Raw genomic sequence first — 19,898 nt, forward strand, 5'->3', positions numbered from 1 at the left:
TGTAAATACTGAGTTGAGTTAAAAACAGTTGAAATGTTTTCTGTATAAATAAAAGCACCTTTTTCTCTTTCTATTCCTGGGTGTGGTGGCCGGCAGACAGTGGGCTGGATATTACTGTTTTGCAGATCACAGAATCATGGAATGGTTTGGGTTGGAAGAAACCTCAAAGCCCATCTAGTTCCACCCCTGCCATGGGCAGGGACACCTCCCACTGGATCAGGGGCTCCAAGCCCCATCCAACCTGGCCTTGAACCCCTCCAGGGATGGTGCAGCCACCACTGCTCTGGGCAACCTGGGCCAGGGCCTCCCCACCCTCATCGTGAAGAATTTCTTCCTAATGTCTAATCTAAATCTTCCCCCTTCCAATTTAAAGCCGTTCCCCCTCATCCTATCAATCCAGACCCTTCTAAAAAGCCCCTCCCCAGCTTGCCTGGAGCCCCTTTCAGCACTGGAAGCTGCTCTAAGGTCTCCCCAGAGCCTTCTCCAGGCTGAACAACCCCAACTCTCTCAGCCTGTTCTCACAGCAGAGGGGCTCCAACTCTTGGATCATCTTCATAGTCTCCTCTGGACCCGTTCCAACGGTTCCATGTCTTTTTTATGTTTGGAATTCCAAAACTGGGCACAGAGCTTCAGGTGGGGTCTCGCGAGGGTGGAGCAGAGGGGGAGAATCCCCTCCCTTGACCCGCTGCAGGTGTAAGGATTAAGGAAGCTCAGATTTGTCTCGTTGTCCTGCCAAAGCAGTGATTGTCCAAAACCAGCACTGAGGGAGGGGTGTGAGCAGGTTTTAGCCTCTGAACCATCAGAGCGTGTCTCTGAGGGGCTAAGAGCCGTCTCCTGAATCTTAAATCGGGCTGTGTCTCTTCCTAGGGCTTCTGCAAGCCTAGATGTAGGGAATTGTGTCAGTACAAGAAAAGGCATCTTGCAAACACATTCTACGATGTTCTTCAGCCCAGTGGGAGACGCTTCAGCCCACTCGCTGCGTGCCTCTGCCCTGGGCACTCCAGGAACCAAACCAGCGCAGTGCGGGCTCCCAGCATCCAGGTGTTTATTTGTTGGATATTCCCAAGGAGCTGGAAAGAGGTTTCTCTGCAGGCAAGGAACAGGCACAGCCCGGGAGGGCTGCAGCGGGCTCTGTCTTTGCTTGAGCCTGATCCCCAAACAAGCAGGGCTGGACCCTTTCCAGATGGCATGAGGGGAAGCTCTTCATTTACATCCCAGCGGAGGAAGCTGCTCTTTGAGTCAGGGAGGGGATTTCTCTCCGCAGAATACGAATGCCGAGAAATCTTTTGATCTTTAGGCTGAGCGAGCAAAGGGTTACGAATCTCTGTCCTATTTGAGCGCTGGATTGTGCTGCCCTGGGCACGTTGGGGATCTGTCTTGCTGCCTTGGTGACCGTGGGGCTGAAATGGGGACAAGGGGGCTGAGACGGGGACCATGGGGCCAAGATGAGAACCGTGGGGCCAAGATGAGACCCATGGGGCCAAGATGGGACCCATGGAGCCAAGATGAGGACCGTGGGGCCAAGATGAGAATCATGGGGCCAAGATGAGAGCCGTGGGGCCAAGATGAGAATCGTGGGGCCAAGATGAGAGCCGTGGGGCCAAGATGGGACCCATGGGCTTCTCCAAGCTGCGCCCAAGCAGATGGCGCTCCTGCTTTGCGCGTCCGCCGCCGCCGCCCAAGGCTGTCGAGGCAGGCGGTTTCCTGGAACCGGATTCTCGGCCTCGACAGAGCCGCCTCTGCCATCGCCGCCTGTAGCCATGGACCTGCGAGCGGAGCTGCTCAAGTCCATCTGGTACGCCTTCACCGCCTTGGACGTGGAGAAGAGCGGCAAGGTCTCCAAATCGCAGCTCAAAGTGAGTCTCCCGAGCGGCAGCGGGGCTGCGGGTGGGCTGCGAGGGGCAGAGCGGGACCAGGGATGCTGAGCATCCCCCCCGCACACCAGCTTTCCTTGGGGCAATCGTGAAATATTTAAGATCAATAAGACCTTGCCCCCTCCACGCTGGTTTTGGTGAAGTTCTCTGGCTTTGCCTCATCTCTCTTTGAAACAAAACAGAGGGGGGGTTAATGCTTAACAGTATTTTCCAGGTGATAATGAGGAGAAATGTGATTTTCAGTTGTTTTCAGTTTCTGAGGCTTTTTATGGCCAATTTAACAGCCCAAACTCAGGTTATATTTTCTTGCTTGCTGGAGCAGCCCCATTTCTGCTTCCTGTTCAGCCGGCAGGTCGGTAGGTAAAGCCAGACAAGTTTTAAACTAAAACTCCTCAGTGGTCTGGCCAGAAATAACATCGCGCTTTTAAAAAAATCTCAGCTTTCCCCTCTCTCCCACCCCCTTAGCAGCTTTGCAGAAAGCTCCTACCCTCAGCCCTTGATCAAACCATCGTGGCTTTAAAAGCTTTTTCGTCTGCCGCCAGGACGGGGTCTGCTCAAATCCACCAGGTTACACCTTGGCTATGACAATAATTATTGATTTTTAGGGTTTGGGGTTTTTTTTAACCTTTGCAGATTACAGGGTTGCTTTTTTGTTGCCGCGTGAGTGTCCCAGCGTGGTTGGAAAGGCTGGTTGGAGCAAGGGGCTGCGATGCGGAGCGAAAACCTGAGCTAAAAACATGCAAAACAGAGGGAGATGTTGCGTCAGGACTTGGCAGCTGCTGCCGGTCTCCGAGATGAGTTGAGAAACGCTGCGAAGAAACGCTCTTTTCCTCTATTCTCTCGCTTTTACAGGGCTTCCCCCGGCACAGGTTGTAGTTAAGGTGCTGGGCTTGGCAATTTAGCAGCTGGGAGGGATGTTTTGTCCAAAAATTAAGGGGTTTGTTTGCAGGGAGGAGACGCCGCTGAGTGCGTGTGTGCCCTGCCAGCCGTGCTCGCCTACTTAAAACTGTAGAAATAGCTGAAGGAATGCAGGAAAATCCTTAATCCCCCCTTGCTAATCCCTGGGAAGGTGCTGAGCTCCCCTCACCCTGCGGCCGGGCTCGGGGTCGGGGATGCTGCTGGCCCCGCGAGCTCTGGCATGAACACGTGCAGCACTTGTCTTGCGAGATCTTTTATCGCTGGTGATGATGCTGAGGCCACAGAGACCCCAACGGTAACGGCAGTTTCCTAGCACGATGCTGGGGACGGCACCTCCGCCTGGCTTGGCCCACAGTGACATTTTGGAGGGGAAGGGGACTTCACCCCATGCTGGTTTTCCACCCGCCTCCAGTGCCAGGATGGGACGGTGATGGGTCAGCTCAGCTCCTGGTAACTTTCCATCACTCTTAAGGCTGGGGAGAGCTCCTTTCCATCACCCGGTGCTGCCAAACAGCAGCTCAGCTTTGCCCCAGCCTTCGCAAGCTGGCAGCAGCGTTTCTGCTTGAAGGTTCAGTGCAGGAGCAGCCCGGGGTCTCGCAGGCTTAGAATCATAGACTCATAGAATCACCAGGTTGGAAAAGACCCACCGGATCATCGAGTCCAACCATTCCCATCAATCACTAACCCATGTCCCTCAGCACCTCGTCCACCCATCCCTTAAACCCCTCCAGGGAAGGTGACTCAACCCCCTCCCTGGGTAGCCTCTGCCAGGGACCAATGACCCTTTCCATGTAAAATTGTTTCCTAATGTCCAGCCTGACCCTCCCCTGGTGGAGCTTGAGGCCATTCCCTCTCGTCCTGTCCCCTGTCGCTTGGGAGAAGAGCCCAGCTCCCTCCTCTCCACAACCTCCTTTCAGGGAGTTGGAGAGAGCAATGAGGTCTCCCCTCAGCCTCCTCTTCTCCAGGCTAAACACCCCCAGCTCTCTCAGCCGTTCCTCATCAGGCCTGTTCTCCAGCCCCCTCACCAGCTTCGTTGCTCTTCTCTGGACTCGCTCCAGAGCCTCAACATCCTTCTTGTGGTGAGGGGCCCAGAACTGAACACAGGATTCGAGGTTTGGTCCCCCCAGTGCCGAGTCCAGAGGGAGAAGAACCTCCCTGGCCCTGCTGGTCACACCGTTTCTGATACAAGCTTGAGCACTAACGTGTTAAAACAGCTGTGGCCGTGCCTTCTCCAAACTCCTCCCGGGCTGCGCTCTGCGTGTTCCTGCAAGAAGGGTCTTGAACAAGGGTGGGAGACACGTTTGCACCTACAGAAGCAAACCCAGGAGCTGGGGTGGGGTTTTTTGCTGGTAGATGAGCCTCACGCCGGCGGGTGCCGGGGGCTCAACCCCTCCAACGTCTCTCCAGTCGGTTGCATAAATAAATCGCGCAGCATTTCCGAGCGTGATGGCAAAACTGGGGGAAGATGTTGGGTCCAGCAGATGAGTTCTCTGCGCGGACACCCCTATGCAAGCGAGCACATGCGTGCAGATGGACGCGGGAGGGTCGGTTTGTATCTGCACAGGAAGGAAAGACAAGCTTGTGGTTGAGCGCTGCGCGCTGAGAGATGTCGGGGAGCTCTGTTCCCAGTGCGGGCACGTGCCAGCCCTGAGCTTTTATCCTCCTGTGCCATCGCATCCTCCTTTCTGAGCTGGAGGAGCTGCTCTCCATCTCCATCCCAGTGCTCTTTGTCACCTCTGTCCCTGCTGCAGAGGGAGAGGAGCGAGTGGTTTGACTGGGGGGTGAGTGGTTTAACTGGGGGGCACAGGGATCCCCCTCCTGCTGCGTGGGGCTGCAGGGCGCAAACAGAATTTTGTGCCCATGACCTGTGCAGGTTTCTGGATGTAGATGGTGCCCTGAGGGGCTGGGTTAGCACAGTCAGGGCTTACGGACCCTCAGGAGGCACCTGGCTTGGGCTGAAAGCTCCTCTCCTTGTTGAATGCACGTGAGGCTCTTGGCGCTGCCCAGTGGGTCCCAGTTTGGCCAGTAACTGATCTTTGCAGGCAAGGGGGAAAACCTTTCTGGAGGTCAGGATCTGCTGAGCCCATGGCTGGGCATGAGCTGAAGGGACAGGGAGACAGTGATGTCCTCACAGCTAAAGGGGCCTTCACTGTGGGCTCCCAGCGCTGGGTATCCCCTGGGGTACGGGTCCGTCCAGCTCCAGGGAGACTTTGATTCCCCTAACAGGGCTGGTTTGCTTCCCCATGGGGAAACTGAGGCAGCACCAACTCTCCCGGCACGGTGCAGGAGCCTCAATCACCTGCTTCCACCCACTGGGGCCAGAGGGGTTTGTGTTTAAGACGCGGAGCCAGCCTGAAAGGTCACCCCCAGCCCTGGCGTCACCTCCGACACCTCCCACGGGGAGAAGAAGAGGGGCTGCCATTCTCCAGCAGCGTTAAATATTCCACCCCCGGCTCCAGCTGGCAGCGGCTGTGGAGTTGGGGGGAGTTGGGGGCAGGAGGGCAGGGGCGAGGGTGGAGAACGATGCTGTCCTCAGAGAGATTTTGTGAGATGGGAGTTGGGAGTGATGGGGAGCAAGAGAGCAGGTGAAAGAGTGGAGAACGATGCTGTCCTCAGAGGGATTTGGGATGCTTGCGGGTGTCAAGCAGACCTCTGCCCCTCCAGCCACCCGCTACCCACCACAGGGCAAAGGTTGCATCACTAAACCTCTCTCAGCATCACTTCCCTGCTCCATTCCGCTATTTTCCCCTCCTATCCCACCTTTCAGAGCCTGAGGGTGGTTTCCCACCTCTCCAAGGAGTTGGGGCAGCCCCATGCCCGCTGGCATCCTCCTGGCTGGGGTTTTCCTCCTCCTCCTGCCCCAATTTTATTTCGTAGGTGAGCAGAGAGGCTGCGGTTTGCTGGGTGCCAGGGTGGATGGAGGAGGTTGGGGCACAGCTAAGGGCACCCTGAGACTTCCTGGGTCTTTTTGAGGTGCTGTGAGAGGAGATGCCATAGGATGAAGCCCCACGTTTGAAAGGAGGAGCAGGATGTGGTTCCCAAGCTTTTAATCCATCCTGGTGGATTCCTTAGCCATCCTGAAGGATGCTCTGGGTGTTTCCATCCCTCCCAACCCCAAAAGGCGCAGCCGTAGCAGCAGTGCTCAGGGCTACAGCCTGATGTTTGAGCACGGGGTGGAGTTCTGCTGATAACATCGGGCCAGAGGGTGAAAAAGGGAAAGAAAATCTGGTTGAGCAAGAACCATCTCCAGCTGCAGCAGCTGGCATGGCCTCCGGCGCCTCCTCCCCTCCTGGGAGGACATTTCCAGCTGAGGAAACAGCAAGGAGACAACTGCCTGCCCAGCGTCGTTGAGTCAGAATGGTTTGGGTTGGAAGGGACCTCAAAGCCCATCCAGTCCCACCCCTGCCATGGGCAGGGACACCTCCCACTGGATCAGGGGCTCCAAGCCCCATCCAACCTGGCCTTGAACCCCTCCAGGGATGGGGCAGCCACCACCGCTCTGGGCAACCTGTGCAAAATCCTCAAAATGAAGAATTTCTTCCCAAGATCTCATCTCAATCTCCCCTCTTTCAGCTTAAAACAGTTCCCCCTTGTCCTGTCCCTGCCCTCCCTGATCAAGAGCCCTTCCCAGGTTTCCTGGAGCCCCTTTCTACATTCGAAGTAGTGCTCATGGGCAGCCTTGCACATAGGAAATCTGAAAGCTTCAAAACATGCTTTATTTTAGGGGATTTAAATGAAAATGAGCTGGTTGGTGATGCTCACGGGCTGCTTCTGGAGCTGGTGTAGCTCCAGACGCCCTTGTCTGCTGCCATTCCAGACAAAAATATTTTCTTCATTTCTTATAAATCTTTCCTTATTTCCATCTTGGCTTCTTTCCATGCCCCACTGGCAGAAGGCAACTGCTGCCAGGCTGGGCGCCGTCGTTAACTGTGGTTTTTTGAGAAGTCGTTAAGGTGGCTGCCAGACAGCACGGCTTGGGGTGGCTTATCGTCTTCTCCAGATCAAAACGTGTCCTGTTTGCTCTTTAATTTTTGAAATTGCCCTTTCTTTTTTTAAAAAAAATAAAAACTTCTCCACGTGCCAAGTGAGAAAAGAGGATTTTTCCACATTGGTTTCAATTTTTGCTTCTTTGTAAATGGTTCTCTAAGGTTTATATGCGGGGAGGGTCCCCTGTTCCTCTGCGAAACCCAAATCGCTGCAGCGGCGGGAGGGAGGTGATGCTGGCTCGGTCCCTGGGGGTGATGGAGCAGGGTTGGAGGTTGTTCACCATCTCCCCATCCCTCGTGCTCGCCAGGTGCTGTCTCACAACCTCTACACGGTGCTGTGCATCCCTCACGACCCCGTGGCGCTGGAAGAGCATTTCCGCGATGACGACGATGGGCCGGTGTCCAGCCAGGGTTACATGCCGTACCTCAACAAGTACATCCTGGATAAGGTGAGTCCCTTGGGCATCCCCCTGACCTGCTGGATCTCAGGTGGGCTCACCGTGCTCTCCTAGATCCGCTCTTGCATCCCATGGAAGCCCCACAGCTCCGAGCCTCTCTGCTCTTGGAGATCCCATGGGTGGGAAAAGGGTACGGAGAGTTGGGGAGCGCTCAAGTAAATGCCAAAGCGAGTCAGAAGGTTTAACACCCAATGTCTCCTTGGCAAGGTTGAAGTCAGTGCTCTTCATCAAAGCTCTGTCAAGGCCACGTTGGATGGGGCTTGGGCAGCCTGATCTAGTGGGAGGTGTCCCTGCTCATTGGTGGATTGAAACTAGATGATCTTTAAGGTCCCTTCCAACCCAAACTATTCTATGATTCTATGCTTCGATGCTTCTATGGATGGAGGTGCATCTCTACCCACATTTCCTAGATGACTCAGAGGGAGAAATCAGCCCCTTTTTCCTTTCCACCCCTGGTCAGATTTGAGGTGTGACCTCATCTGGTAAAGAGGAGAGAGTGAAGGACGAGGTACAGGAGCAGAGGCTGAGGTGTGCAGGGGTTTTCTCCCTTTTTTCCACACCCAAAGGCACTTTGCCCAGCGAGGCTTTGCGGCTGGGTGCTCGTTTCCTCCAGGCATGCGAGGAAAGGAAAAAGGACTGACAACTTTCTTCCACTGAGCGCTCGAAAGACGCGGGGGGGCCAGAGCTGGGTGCTGGAACCCTCCCCTGCCGCTTCCCCAGGGCTGAGCCGTGCCTCTCCCCAGCATTCGATGCTCCATGTCAATCTCCATGAGGTCCTTGCCTTGACCTGAGCTGCTCAGGAGCTGCTCAGCCTGGTCCAGGGATGCTGGCCCCAGCTGCATCCCCAGCCCCCTCCACCCAAGGTCAACCCAGCCCAACCTCCCCATCACCAAACGGCCAAAATCCCTTGTGGTTCTTTGGAAAACAACCTTTAAACCCCCTTCTTCTGGTTTCACCACGGCTCATAAAGTCCCAGGGGCAGCCTGAGAAGGATTTTCCTAGTTGAGAGGGGCTTTCAGCTTTCTGCCAGTAAAGGTTTTTCTCCAGCGCTGCTGCTGCAGGTTGTGCTTTGCCCTCGTGCTGGTGGCACGCGGCTCGCACAGCTGGAATGGGGTGGCCAGATGCAGCCCAGATCCTTTTGTCCCCATCAAAGTTCATCGGTGCCGCACCGAAATTGCCATGTGAAGCAGGTCACGGTGCTGGGCAAGCGGTCGCAGGAGCTCATGGAGAGGCAGCAGGGCTGAGGCCGCATTCCTGCCTCTGCTGCTGCCTGCCCCATGGCCACCGCTTCCCTTCGCTTGAGCACCAATTCCTCTTTATGGTCAAATGGGATAAGAATCACTGAATCGTAGAAGTGTTTGGGTTGGAAGGGACCTCAAAGCCCATCCAGTTCCACCCCTGCCATGGGCAGGGACACCTCCCACTGGATCAGGGGCTCCAACCTCCATCCAACCTGGCCTTGAACCCCTCCAGGGATGGAGCAGCCACCACTGCTCTGGGCAATCTGTCCCCATCATAAAGAATTTCTTCCCAATGTCCAGTCTAAATCTTCTCCCCTTCCAACTTAAAGCCATTCCTGCTCGTCCCATCACTACAGGCCTTGTAAAAAGTCCCTCCCCAGCTTTCTTGTATGCCCCAATGAAGAGTGACCCAAAGCTGTGGCGGCACTGGGGAGGTGGGCTTGGCACAGAGCCCTGCAGTGCTGTGTGTGCTCCACCACGGGGTTTCTGCTGGTGCTCCAAAGCCCAGCAGGACGTGACTGAGCCACCATGGCCATGGCCCAGTGCCTGGGTACTGCAGCAATCCCGTAGGATCTTCTCTGTCAGCTGAGATGCCTCGCTTGCTGCTTGTACTCAGCACTGGTGAGACCAAACCTCGAATCCTGTGTTCAGTTGTGGGCCCCTCACCACAAGAAGGATGTTGAGGCTCTGGAGCGAGTCCAGAGAAGAGCAACGAAGCTGGGGAAGGGGCTGGAGAACAGGCCTGATGAGGAACGGCTGAGAGAGCTGGGGGTGTTTAGCCTGGAGAAGAGGAGGCTGAGGGGAGACCTCATTGCTCTCTCCAACTCCCTGAGAGGAGGTTGTGGAGAGGAGGGAGCTGGGCTCTTCTCCCAAGCGGCAGGGGACAGGACGAGAGGGAATGGCCTCAAGCTCCACCAGGGGAGGTTCAGGCTGGACATCAGGAAAAAATTTTTCCCGGAAAGGGTGATTGGTCCCTGGCAGAGGCTGCCCAGGGAGGGGGTTGAGTCCCCTTCCCTGGAGGGGTTTCAGGGACGGGTGGACGAGGTGCTGAGGGACATGGTTTAGTGATTGATGGGAATGGTTGGACTCAATGATCCGATGGGTCTTTTCCAACCTGGTGATTCTATGATTCTATGATAAGAGACCTGTTCTGGGGACTCTTGCATCGTAGGTCAGCGCCCACGAACACTCTGCTGGTGGGTCTCGTGTATCAGTTACCCCATGCTTCTCACTGGCAGGGACAGGAGATTTCAGATGTGAAGGTTTCTTCCAGCACTTCTCCCCCAAAGCTCCCTCTGTAGCCCTGCAGCTCCTTGTTCACCTACCCGGCTCCTGCCCGCAGGTGGAGGAAGGTGCTTTTGTAAAGGAAAACTTTGACGAGCTCTGCTGGACCCTGACAGCGAAGAAGAATTACAAGTCCGACCGGAATGGGAACAGCATTATATCCCACCAAGATGCCTTCAAGCTCTGGTGTCTCTTCAACTTTCTGTCTGAAGACAAATACCCTCTCGTCATGGTTCCAGACGAGGTAGGACCTGCCTTACCCCCCTCATACCCATCCTCGTAGGTCTCTGTGCACTGGCAGAGCCCCGTTTGGGGATGATACATCCCACTATTGCTTCCTGGCATGTCCCACCATGTTCTACAAGATGTGGTGCCCTCAGGTGTGAGAGAGAGCAGGCCAGGGGTGGGAGGAGGGGGCTGTCTGCCCATGGCCACCCCAGCTGCCGAAGGAGAGGGAGGTGACGTGTGAGCAGCTGGCAGGACACCTCCAAAATGCTGAAGCCTCCCAAGTGTAGATATCTTGGAGGATGAGGTCTGGGATGGTCCAAACCTGTGCCAACAAGCTCTTTTTCCTGCTGTGAATGTGCCACTTCTCAGAGCCCCAGCCAAGGAGCATCCGCAGCTCAGCTCCTCCTGGGACTGGTCCCTTCCACTTCACTCAAGGGTTGAGTCAAGCATGGTCTCAGAGGAGAACTGATTTTTTATGGGGGAGAAAGAGAAGATGATGAGAAACCCTTAAAAATCTGGTGCGGTGGGAAGTTGCTCCTCATAAAATTGTGGCCAGGCTGGATGCCTTTAGGCTGCTCGCAACCCACACCACCACGAAGGCAGCAGCAGATCAGACCTGGTTGTCCCTCTCTGTTCTCACTGCCACCACGTGCTCAGCCCCTGCCCAGCATCCAGAGAGTTAAGAGCGAGACACCCAGGCACGGCAAAGCTTCTGGAAGTAATCTCCAAATCCCCAAATTCCACTTGGCATTTGGAGAACGAGGTTCTCCCTTCTCCGGGGCTCAGATGAGAAGGTGAGCAGATCTGGAGAGGAGGAACAAGCTCAGAAGCCAAGAGCAGCCTCGCCAGGAGGAGCTCAGCTGGGCAAGCAGCTGCCGTCTGCTTCTCCACCATCAACCTCCTGAGATCAGCAGAAATGCTGTCAAAAAAAGGCACAAAAAGCCAAGAAGCACAGCTCTGCGCAGACGTAGGAGGGCAACCGCATTTCCTGCTCCCCGGGAGAGGGGTTTCCTGTTCTCCAGACCGTGGCAACTGAATCATCTTCTGCTTACAGGGCTGAGCTTGTGAAAAAAACAAGAAATGACTTTAAAATCTTGCCCTTCTCCCAGTTAGATGATGTAAAAAACCCAGCTGGGTGCAGGGACTCTGCTGTGTTTCCCCTTTCTGCATGGCTCACCCACCCTCCTTGTTCCTAGATGGTGGGTAGAGGAGAGCTGGCAGCAGAAGTGGAGCTGAAAGAAGTCCTCCTGCCATCGTGTCAACGTTTTAGCTCTTTTAAAAAGCAATTTATTTACAGTTTCAAACTGGGGCTCATCTCCTCCAGCAGGACCTCTTCCCCTGCCCCTCCCCAGTGTTTTTATGACATGAGCTGGAAACCCAGAGTGGTGCTGAGGTCAGGGCTCTGGTCTGAGACACCTGCGCTGTGGGCTGGATGTGGGGACACCCGTGCTGCTCTGCTCTCCCTCAGGCATTTGGCTTCTGCTGAGCCTTCTCACACTGCAGACGAACAAGCCAAAACCATCCCAGCCTTGTGGTTAAAGGAAAAACCTCCCAGTAGTGGTCAAGCTCTAACCCAACATCAACCTCCTGAGCCTGCCAGCTGCCTGGAGCAGCTTGGCCATAACCATCAACCATCGCAAGGGTTGAAACCTCTGGGATGGAATCATTGAGGTTGGAAAAGCCCTTTAAGCTCATCCCAGAGGAGGCTACAAAGATGGTCAGAGGGCTGGAGCACCTCCCATATGAGGACAGGCTGAGAGAGTTGAGGTTGTTCAGCCTGGAGGAGAAAAGGAGGTCTCCAAGGAGACCTTATAGTGATTTTCCAGTACCTGAAGTGTCTACAGGAAAGCTGGGGAGGGATTGTTCACAAAGGATTGGAGTGATAGGACAAGGGGCAATGGGTATAAACTGGAGAGGGGCAGATTTAGACTAGACATAAGGAAGATTTCTTCACCAAGAGGGTGGGGAGGCAATGGAACATGTTGCCCAGGGAATTTATGGCTGCCCCATCCCTGGAGGTGTTCAAGGCCAGGTTGGATGGGGCTTGGACAACCTGATCCAGTGGGAGGTGTCCCTGCCCATGGCAGGGGGGTTGGAACTAGATGATCTTTAAGGTCCCTTTTAACCCAGACTACTCTATGGTCTAGTCTGACCATCATCCCAACCCCACCATGTCTACTAAACCATGTTCCCAAGTGCAACAGCCACGAGGTTCTTGAACCCCTGCAAGGATGGGGACTCTACCACTTTCCTGGGCAGTTGGTTCCAATGCTTCACCACTCTTTCAGAAAAGAAATTTAAGAGTCTTGCATCTCTGGGTGGAAAGAGATGTGGTCTTGGACTCTCCAGGATGGGTGGATGGGATGGGTCTCGTCTGTCCCCATCACTGAGCTCCCCATCCCCACAGGTGGAGTACTTGCTAAAGAAGATCTGCACGGCCATGAACGTGGAGCTGAACTCCTGTGAGCTGGATGATTACCTCTCCCAGGAGTCACAGGGACAGGGGGGGCTGACAGTCTGGCAGTTCCTGGACATGGTGAACTCAGGGCGGTTCCTGCGAGGCATCGAGCAGGAGGCCGTCAGCATGGCCGTGGAGGAGGTGTACCAGGAGATCATCGAGGATGTGCTCAAACAGGCAAGGACGATACTAAGCTGGGTGGAAGCGTGGATCTGCTGGAGGGTCGGGAGGCTCCAATGGGATCTGAACAGGCTGGATCCATGGGTTGAGACCAACGGGATGAGGTTTAACAAGGCCAAATGCCGGGTCCTGCACTTGGAGCACAACAACCCTGAGCAGCTACAGACTAGGAGAAGTCTGGCTGGAAACTGCCTGGAGGAGAGGGACCTGGGGGTGTTGGTTGACAGCGACTGACCATGAGCCAGCAGGGGCCCAGGTGGCCAAGAAGGCCAATGGCATCTTGGCTTGGATCAGACATGGCGTGGCCAGCAGGGCCAGGGAGGTTCTTCTCCCTCTGGACTCGGCACTGGTGAGACCAAACCTCGAATCCTGGGGTCAGTTCTGGGCCCCTCAGCACAAGAAGGATGTTGAGGCTCTGGAGTGAGTCCAGAGAAGAGCAACGAAGCTGGTGAGGGGGCTGGAGAACAGGCCTGATGAGGAACGACTGAGAGAGCTGGGGGTGTTTAGGCTGGAGAAGAGGAGGCTGAGGGGAGACCTCATTGCTCTCTCCAACTCCCTGGAAGGAGGTTGTGGAGAGGAGGGAGCTGGGCTCTTCTCCCAAGTGACACGGGACAGGATGAGAGGGAATGGCCTCAAGCTCCACCAGGGGAGGTTCAGGCTGAACATTAGGAAAATTTTTCCCAGAAAGGGTGATTGGTCCCTGGCAGAGGCTGCCCAGGGAGGGGGTTGAGTCACCTTCCCTGGAGGGGTTTAAGGGACTGGTGGAGGAGGTGCTGAGAGACATGGTTTAGTGATTGATGGGAATGGTTGGACTCGATGATCCGGTGGGTCTTTTCCAACCTGGTGATTCTATGATTCTATGATTCTATGCCTTGGGGCATAAATCCCATCCTGCCCCGACCCTGGTTTTGATCCCTGTGTATCTCGGGCACAGGGTTACCTCTGGAAGAAGGGTCAGCTGAGGAGGAATTGGTCAGAGCGGTGGTTCACGCTGAAGCCCAATGTCCTGTCCTACTACATGAGTGAGGAACGGAAGGAGAAGAAGGGGAGCATCACGTTGGACAAGCACTGCTGTGTGGAGGTACGGCCTGGGCCATGCTCAGCTTGGGAACAGGAGATGCAGGAGACCCCCTTTGGACCCCAGGAAGGGCAACCTAAGAACACACAATATCACATCCAGGAACAATGGGAGAACAGGTCCTATGGCTGAAGAAAATGGGGATAAGGTGGGGTATAGGGGGGCGATGCCATCCTGTGTCCTCTCCCTGCAGGTGCTGCCTGACCGGGATGGGAAGAGGTGCATGTTCTGCGTGAAGACCTCCTCCCGCACCTACGAGATGAGCGCCTCCGACACTCGGCAGCGCCAGGAGTGGACATTAGGTCCGTGCCCACCCTGCGCCCCTTCCTCAACTTCCCTGTGCCACCCCCCTTGTCCCCACTGACTGTCCCCTTCCCTCCCCAGCCATCCAGACGGCCATCCGGCTGCAGGCTGAGGGCAAGAAGTCCCTGCACAAAGACCTGAAGCAGAAGCGACGGGAGCAGCGGGAGCAACGAGAGCAGCGGAAGGCGGCCAAGGAGGAGGAGACGCAGCGGCTCAAGCAGCTCCAGGAGGAGAAGGAGCGGAAGCTGCAGGAGCTGGAGCTGCTCAAGGAGGCCCAGAGGCAGGCAGAGATACTCTTGCAAGAGGAGGAGCAGCGGCGGAGGCAGCAGCACGAGGAGATGCAGAGGACCTTGGAGATCCAGCTGCGGGAAGCCGAGCAGGTGGGTGCATCCTCGCGACGTGTCCTGCCATGGGGCTGTGTCAGTCATGGGGTGGACACTTTCTTCCCCTTCCCTTGCCCGTGACAGCTCAGGAGCTTTGAGGGAACTTCCAGTGCTGGGTCCAGCCCTGTTCAATGTCTTTATCAATGACCTGGATGAAGGCATCGAGTGCACCCTGAGCAAGTTTGCAGATGATACTAAGCTGGGTGGAAATGTGAATCTGCTGGATGGGTAGACGAGGTGCTGAGGGACATGGTTTAGTGATTGATACGAATGGTTGGACTCGATGATCCGGTGCGTCTTTTCCAACGTGGTGATTCTATGATTCTATGGTTCTATGTCCTCCACTTGTAACAACGCTGCTGCCACCCATCACCTCTGGGCTCTGGGGGCTGTGTGACCAGGGGACCAAATGACAGCTCCAAACGATGCAACACATCTCCTGAGCAGGGAAGGAGCCTTGCTCTGGAGCTGTCTCCGTGGGCTCTCCCTGGTGTGGGAGATGTCTGGCCCCATCCACCCTGGGGTGTAGGGGTGAGGGGGTCCTGGGGATGTCGACGGTGGCTCTGCCAACCTGTCCTGATGGCTCCTCTCCGTGCCGCAGGCTCGTGCCTCCATGCAGGCAGAGATGGTCCTGAAGGAGGCAGAGGCAGAGCGTCAGCGCAAGCGCATCCTGGAGCTGGAGGACATGCAGGAACGTCTCCAGGAGGCCCTGCAGCAGGAGGTGAAAGCACGGCAGGACGAGGAGGCTGTGAGATACGCACAGGCCAGGTAGGACCAGGAATCCCTGCTCTTCCTCAACCAGCTCCATTGAGTGTCTGGGCATGGGGACATGCTCCCCAGGGCAATGCATCGCTCCCTGGGGTACTGCGGAGTGCTGGCGACTTCCCAGTATGCCAGCAGGGATGGGGCATACTGGTAGATGGAGTGGCAGAGGGATATTCCACCTCTTGCTCTTCCTTTACAGGCTACTTGCTGAGGAAGAGGAAAAGCTGAAGCAGCTAATGAAGCTGAAGGAGGAGCAGGAGGAATACATCATCAAAACACAGCGGGAGAAGCAAGTGCTCAAGCAGGAGATGGAGAACAAGAACAAGTGTCTGGAAGAGGCACAGAAGCAGCTGGAAGAAGTGAGAGTGAACAGGCAGAGGGTGGACCAAGACGTCATGGTGAGTGTCTCATCGGTGCCACATCCCTTCACACTGAGAGCCCCTGGGGACTTCCCAGTCCTCCGAGTCACCCCAAAATGAGGAGGAGCCAGCGGCTTTGGGGACCAAGCTGGCAGAGCCTAGGGGTGGGTGTCTAAGCTGTGCCGTGTGGGCAGGCAAGGGATGAGTTGGTGGCTGAGGTGAGACAAGCATGTCCTGCCATGGGGGAACAGCAGTTTGGTCTCACCAGTGCCGAGTACAGAGGGAGAATAACCTCCCTGGACCTGCTGGCCATGCTATTTCTCATCCAAGCCAAGATGCCATTGGCCTTCTTGGCCACCTGGGCCACTGCTGGTTCATGTTCAACCAACACCCCCAGGTCCTTCTCCTCCAGGCAGTTTCCAGCCAGACTTCTCCTAGCCTGGAGCTGCCCAGGGTTGTTGTGCCCCAAGTACAGGACCCGGGATTTGGCCTTGTTAAACCTTATGACGTTGGTCGCAGCCCAGCGGTCCAGCCTGTTCAGATCCCTTTGGAGCCTCCTGACCCTCCAGCAGATCCACGCTTCCACCCAGCTTAGTGTCATCCACAAACTCCTCTCCTTTGTCCCCTCCCAGGCGGCCCAGAAGAAGCTGCGACAGGCCAGCACCAATGTCAAGCACTGGAACGTCCAGATGAACCGACTGATGCATCCCATTGGACCAGGAGGTAGGAGATGGGGAGATGGCCCATCTTGCCCTTCGCTGCCCCTCCTTCGCACAGCCATGCTAGGGCACAAGCCCAGTCTCCTACATGTCTTCCCCTCTCCGGGGCATCCTGGGGCTGGAAGGACCCCCAGCTTTCAGAGAAGACCCCCCCAATGCTTTTGAGAAGGAGAGATCCTGCACCCCTTTTCCATAGCTGAAAGGTCAGTTTGGACCTGAGGTAAACAATCCTCTTTTTCTGTCCATCTCCAGATAAGCGTACGAACGTGAGTGGAGGAGGCTTCGCTGGCTATCAACCCCTCCTTTCCCAAAGAGATTCCTCCCTCAAACTCAAGCAGAAAGTGGCGGATAAAAGCAGTGTCCCTGCAAGGGACAACAGCAAAGAAAATGTGAGCAACGGTGGGAACAGCAACACGCCGCCGTCTCCGGATGCGGACACCATGGCCACAGAGCCCACCAACTAGCCCGGCAGGAGAACAGAGCCGGCACATCCCTCAATACGTCTGTCTCTGGATGGAGATAAGTGGGGACCAGCACAGAGTCTGTAGGTGACTACATATATGGCAGAGATGCTCCCATTTTCTTCAGGAACGGCTGTGGCCACGACGTGCCAGGAGGCTTGGATTCTGCGGAGAAGGCAGCGGGACCATCTCCTCTGGGCTACCCAGGCGTGGGATCTGGACCTAACTCCCCAGACTCTGGTTTCCACCCTGACTAAAAAAGAAGCCACCGGTGGGTCTGGACCGCATGGCCCAGGGCTGCAGTTCCCCCTTGGTTTCTACCAGCAGCTCTTCTGCATCGCCCGCTGCGTCCCTGCGTGCGTAGCCTGCAACGGCAGCTGCCTTGGAAGCCTTGGCAGATGGAGTGATGCCTTCTTGACGCCCCCCCAGAAAGGCCGGGGTGTCCTTGATGTGCATTCCCCAAAGGTGGTTGTTTAGTCACTGGAGTCACGTAGATGTTAGCCGAAACCAACAAGCAATAAAGCTTTCGGAGCCGCTGGCCCGCAGACTTCCTTCCCTCAACATCTGTGTCTCTGCAGGTGCCACACCTCCTTCCTGGGCAGCGTTTTGATTTGCACTGTAGAAAAGAGCCTGTTTAAAGAAATGAGGTATCGTCCATGGAAAGAGGCTCCACCAGTGGATTTTGTGTTGGTCTGTGAAGGGCCAAGGACACAGATGTTGGTGGATTGGCCATAGATGATGAATTCTGGATGGCAGGGGGTAACATCTAGGATAGCCAACACCTCTATATGATAAATGAGTTGCTTGTAGGTAGGAAGGTAACGGTGCTTTGGGCTTCATTTAGGGCTTTGACTCCTCTTTCAGGAGTCCTGGCTCAGGATCTGGGCCAAAGCCCATGGAAGGCAATATCAGAGACTCCCAAGGGCTGAACTGGGAGCTGGTGGATGTGGCAGCTCTTCAGTAACCTTGGCCTGTCTCCTCCAGCTAATTTGCTCCCTGAAAAACTGAGAACAAAAGCCAAGTGTGGCAAACCTCCACTGCACAAAAAAAAAAACCCAATTACACCAACATCAGGGTTAGGTTTTCCATGCACCTCTGTTTAAATACAGCCCCGTTCACCCATGACTTTGGGGTCTTCATTGCATGGGGCGCAGAGAAGGGTTCCCTCTGGGCACTGGTTGCTCTACACCAAACCCTGGCTCACAGTAGCTTAAGCTGATGAACTGCAGTTCGTTAGGGAGATTACAATCTGTTTCCTACTCGTGGCTTTGAGCATTTGCTCACACAGCTCTTCCCCCCACCCTGTTTTCTTTATACAGTTATTTTTCATTGTGCCTGACTGCAGTGAGGCTGTTTCTGTGGGTGCCAGTGGAGCAGCGCGGCTGCCCCGGGACAAAGCTCCTCTGTGTGCCCACGAGGGTGACTGGGCGGCCGTGTCCCACGCAGCCTCCCCGACGTGCAGGGAGGTCACTGGCGGCTGCAGCCCTCGTGGTGCTTGATGGCTGTGGTGGCCCTAGCCCTGCAGGTCAAATCCATCACCTTTCCTCCTCCTTCCCACTGCACTGGGATGAAGTGGCGTGGTCCTGAGCCCCTACAGCCCCATGTGGTCTCCATAAAGATTTGGGGTCCCTCCACTGTGTGCAGGTTTCTCTGGTGGAGCGAGACCTTGCCAACGTTCTGCTCCAGAGGTTGGGTCTGTCTCGCATCAAGGTACAGGGGGGGCTGTGGTGTGAATTGCTCCCAGGGGGACCTGGAAAGCTGCTTCCTGCTCTGAGTGATCCACAGGCAGAGCAAGAGCAAGGAGGGTGCCAAATGCCCGTCTCTACTGGGAAGGAAATGGGCTGGGTCGAAATGCACTGATGGGAGATGGCATCCTCCCTCATTAGCTTCGTTAGCTCAATCACTTCCCTGATCCGGTGGCAGGACAGGTAGGTGCCACACCTCACTCAGGCAGGGAGGTGAAGGGCCACCTCCACCCATCTCATGGCAAGGGCTCCCATTCCATGTGCAGCCCCTGGGAAGGTGCAGGGCCACGTCCCTGCTGGTGACAGTGCCATCGCTCTTCACCAGCTCCGGGGCTGCATTGTCCCTTCTTAAAGCAGTTCACCAGGGCGTCGCTTTTGCTCCAAAGACAAAAGTTCCCATGCAGCAAAAAATTATGCATTAATTGCCACAGGCAAAGACAGGCGTGGAGGGAACAGCTGGAACCGGTGTCAGCACCTGCCTTTGATCTGCCGCCAAGTCTGGATTCACTCAGGTCTGTCTCATCCTTCTGGAGCAGCCAACCGAGGGCTGGAGCTTGCCTAAGTCAGCAGGGGATGCGCATCGCTGGTGTGCTCCTCACTGGGAATAAACTCCTGCAGCAGGATGACAAAGAGAGCTTATAGAGGCGCTGGCAAAGCGCGGCTCTCTGCACCAGCACAAATGTGCGTGGGGTCTGCACACCCAGAGGATCCTGGGGGGAACCTCCTGGAGCTTTCCATGGGGTAACATCATGTGTGTGAGCATTTGCAGAGTTGGATGCAAACCTTGATGCTCTCTGCCTGAACCTTCTGCAGCCCTAAGCCTGCAGCTATTCCCAGACTCCGCTGTCCTGGTGCACTGGCCTGGAGATCCATGGTTTTTGGGAAAGACAAGGGAGGTTTAGGCTGAACATCAGGAAAAAAATTTCACAGAAAGGGTCATTGGGCACTGGAACAGTCTGCCCAGGGAGGGGGTTGAGTCACCTTCCCTGGAGGGGTTAAGGGACGGGTGGACGAGGTGCTGAGGGACATGGTTTAGTGATGGATGGGAATGGTTGGACTCGATGATCTGGTGGGTCTCTTCCAACCTGGTGATTCTATGATTCTATGAAATCCTAACTGTGGCTACATCTGAGCATCACTGGAGCTCTGCACTGCTCCTTGAGTAACTGTGGGAACAGGGCCCGTGCTTTTTAAGCGTAACACTTATCAGATTAGCCATCACTGTGGTTTACCTGGGTGTGAAGGTATAAAATTAGCTCCATCCTACACCTCAAGTAACAGTGCTGACAGCAGAAAGCTTGTCACACTCCGGCAGGGAGCAGGTCTAGTCCTGGGGGTGTAGAGAGCAACAAGGGGCTGAGACTGGGAAGGGGAGGGAAGCCCAGATGCCCTGCAGGCACCTCAAGCATCCAACCCAACAGCTCGCCTGGCAGAGCTGGTGTCAGCAAACCCCAGCTT

At 55.6% G+C, this 19,898-nt stretch overlaps 1 protein-coding gene across 2 annotated transcripts; it reads left to right on the forward strand.

The window, feature by feature from the left end:
• The first annotated feature begins 1,553 nt into the window (after positions 1-1,553).
• DEF6 (DEF6 guanine nucleotide exchange factor) lies at positions 1,554-17,297 on the forward strand. Of its 2 annotated transcripts, XM_069875957.1 has the most exons (11): positions 1,554-1,856; positions 7,087-7,227; positions 9,820-10,005; positions 12,397-12,624; positions 13,562-13,708; positions 13,899-14,007; positions 14,090-14,388; positions 14,993-15,159; positions 15,356-15,554; positions 16,148-16,238; positions 16,487-17,293. In XM_069875957.1, exons 1-11 carry the CDS (start codon positions 1,644-1,646, stop codon positions 16,696-16,698), a joined length of 1,992 nt encoding a protein of 663 aa, XP_069732058.1. In that variant the 5' UTR covers positions 1,554-1,643; the 3' UTR covers positions 16,699-17,293. The 2 variants fall into 2 exon arrangements, with proteins under 2 accessions (XP_069732058.1, XP_069732059.1); XM_069875958.1 differs by lacking the exon at positions 9,820-10,005 and having other exon boundaries at positions 16,487-17,297.
• Positions 17,298-19,898: the final 2,601 nt, after the last annotated feature.

Source organism: Phaenicophaeus curvirostris, chromosome 24 (assembly GCF_032191515.1).
Source record: "Phaenicophaeus curvirostris isolate KB17595 chromosome 24, BPBGC_Pcur_1.0, whole genome shotgun sequence".
Lineage (NCBI taxonomy): Eukaryota > Metazoa > Chordata > Aves > Cuculiformes > Cuculidae > Phaenicophaeus > Phaenicophaeus curvirostris.

Excerpts from the sequence above, each read along its gene's own strand:
- DEF6 (XM_069875957.1), top strand. The coding sequence starts at position 1,644 with ATGGCGCTCCTGCTTTGCGCGTCCGCCGCCGCCGCCCAAGGCTGTCGA. Across the intron at positions 1,857-7,086 it reads TCTCCAAATCGCAGCTCAAA|GTGCTGTCTCACAACCTCTA; the intron begins GTGAGTCTCCCG and ends CGTGCTCGCCAG. Across the intron at positions 12,625-13,561 it reads TCGAGGATGTGCTCAAACAG|GGTTACCTCTGGAAGAAGGG; the intron begins GCAAGGACGATA and ends TCTCGGGCACAG.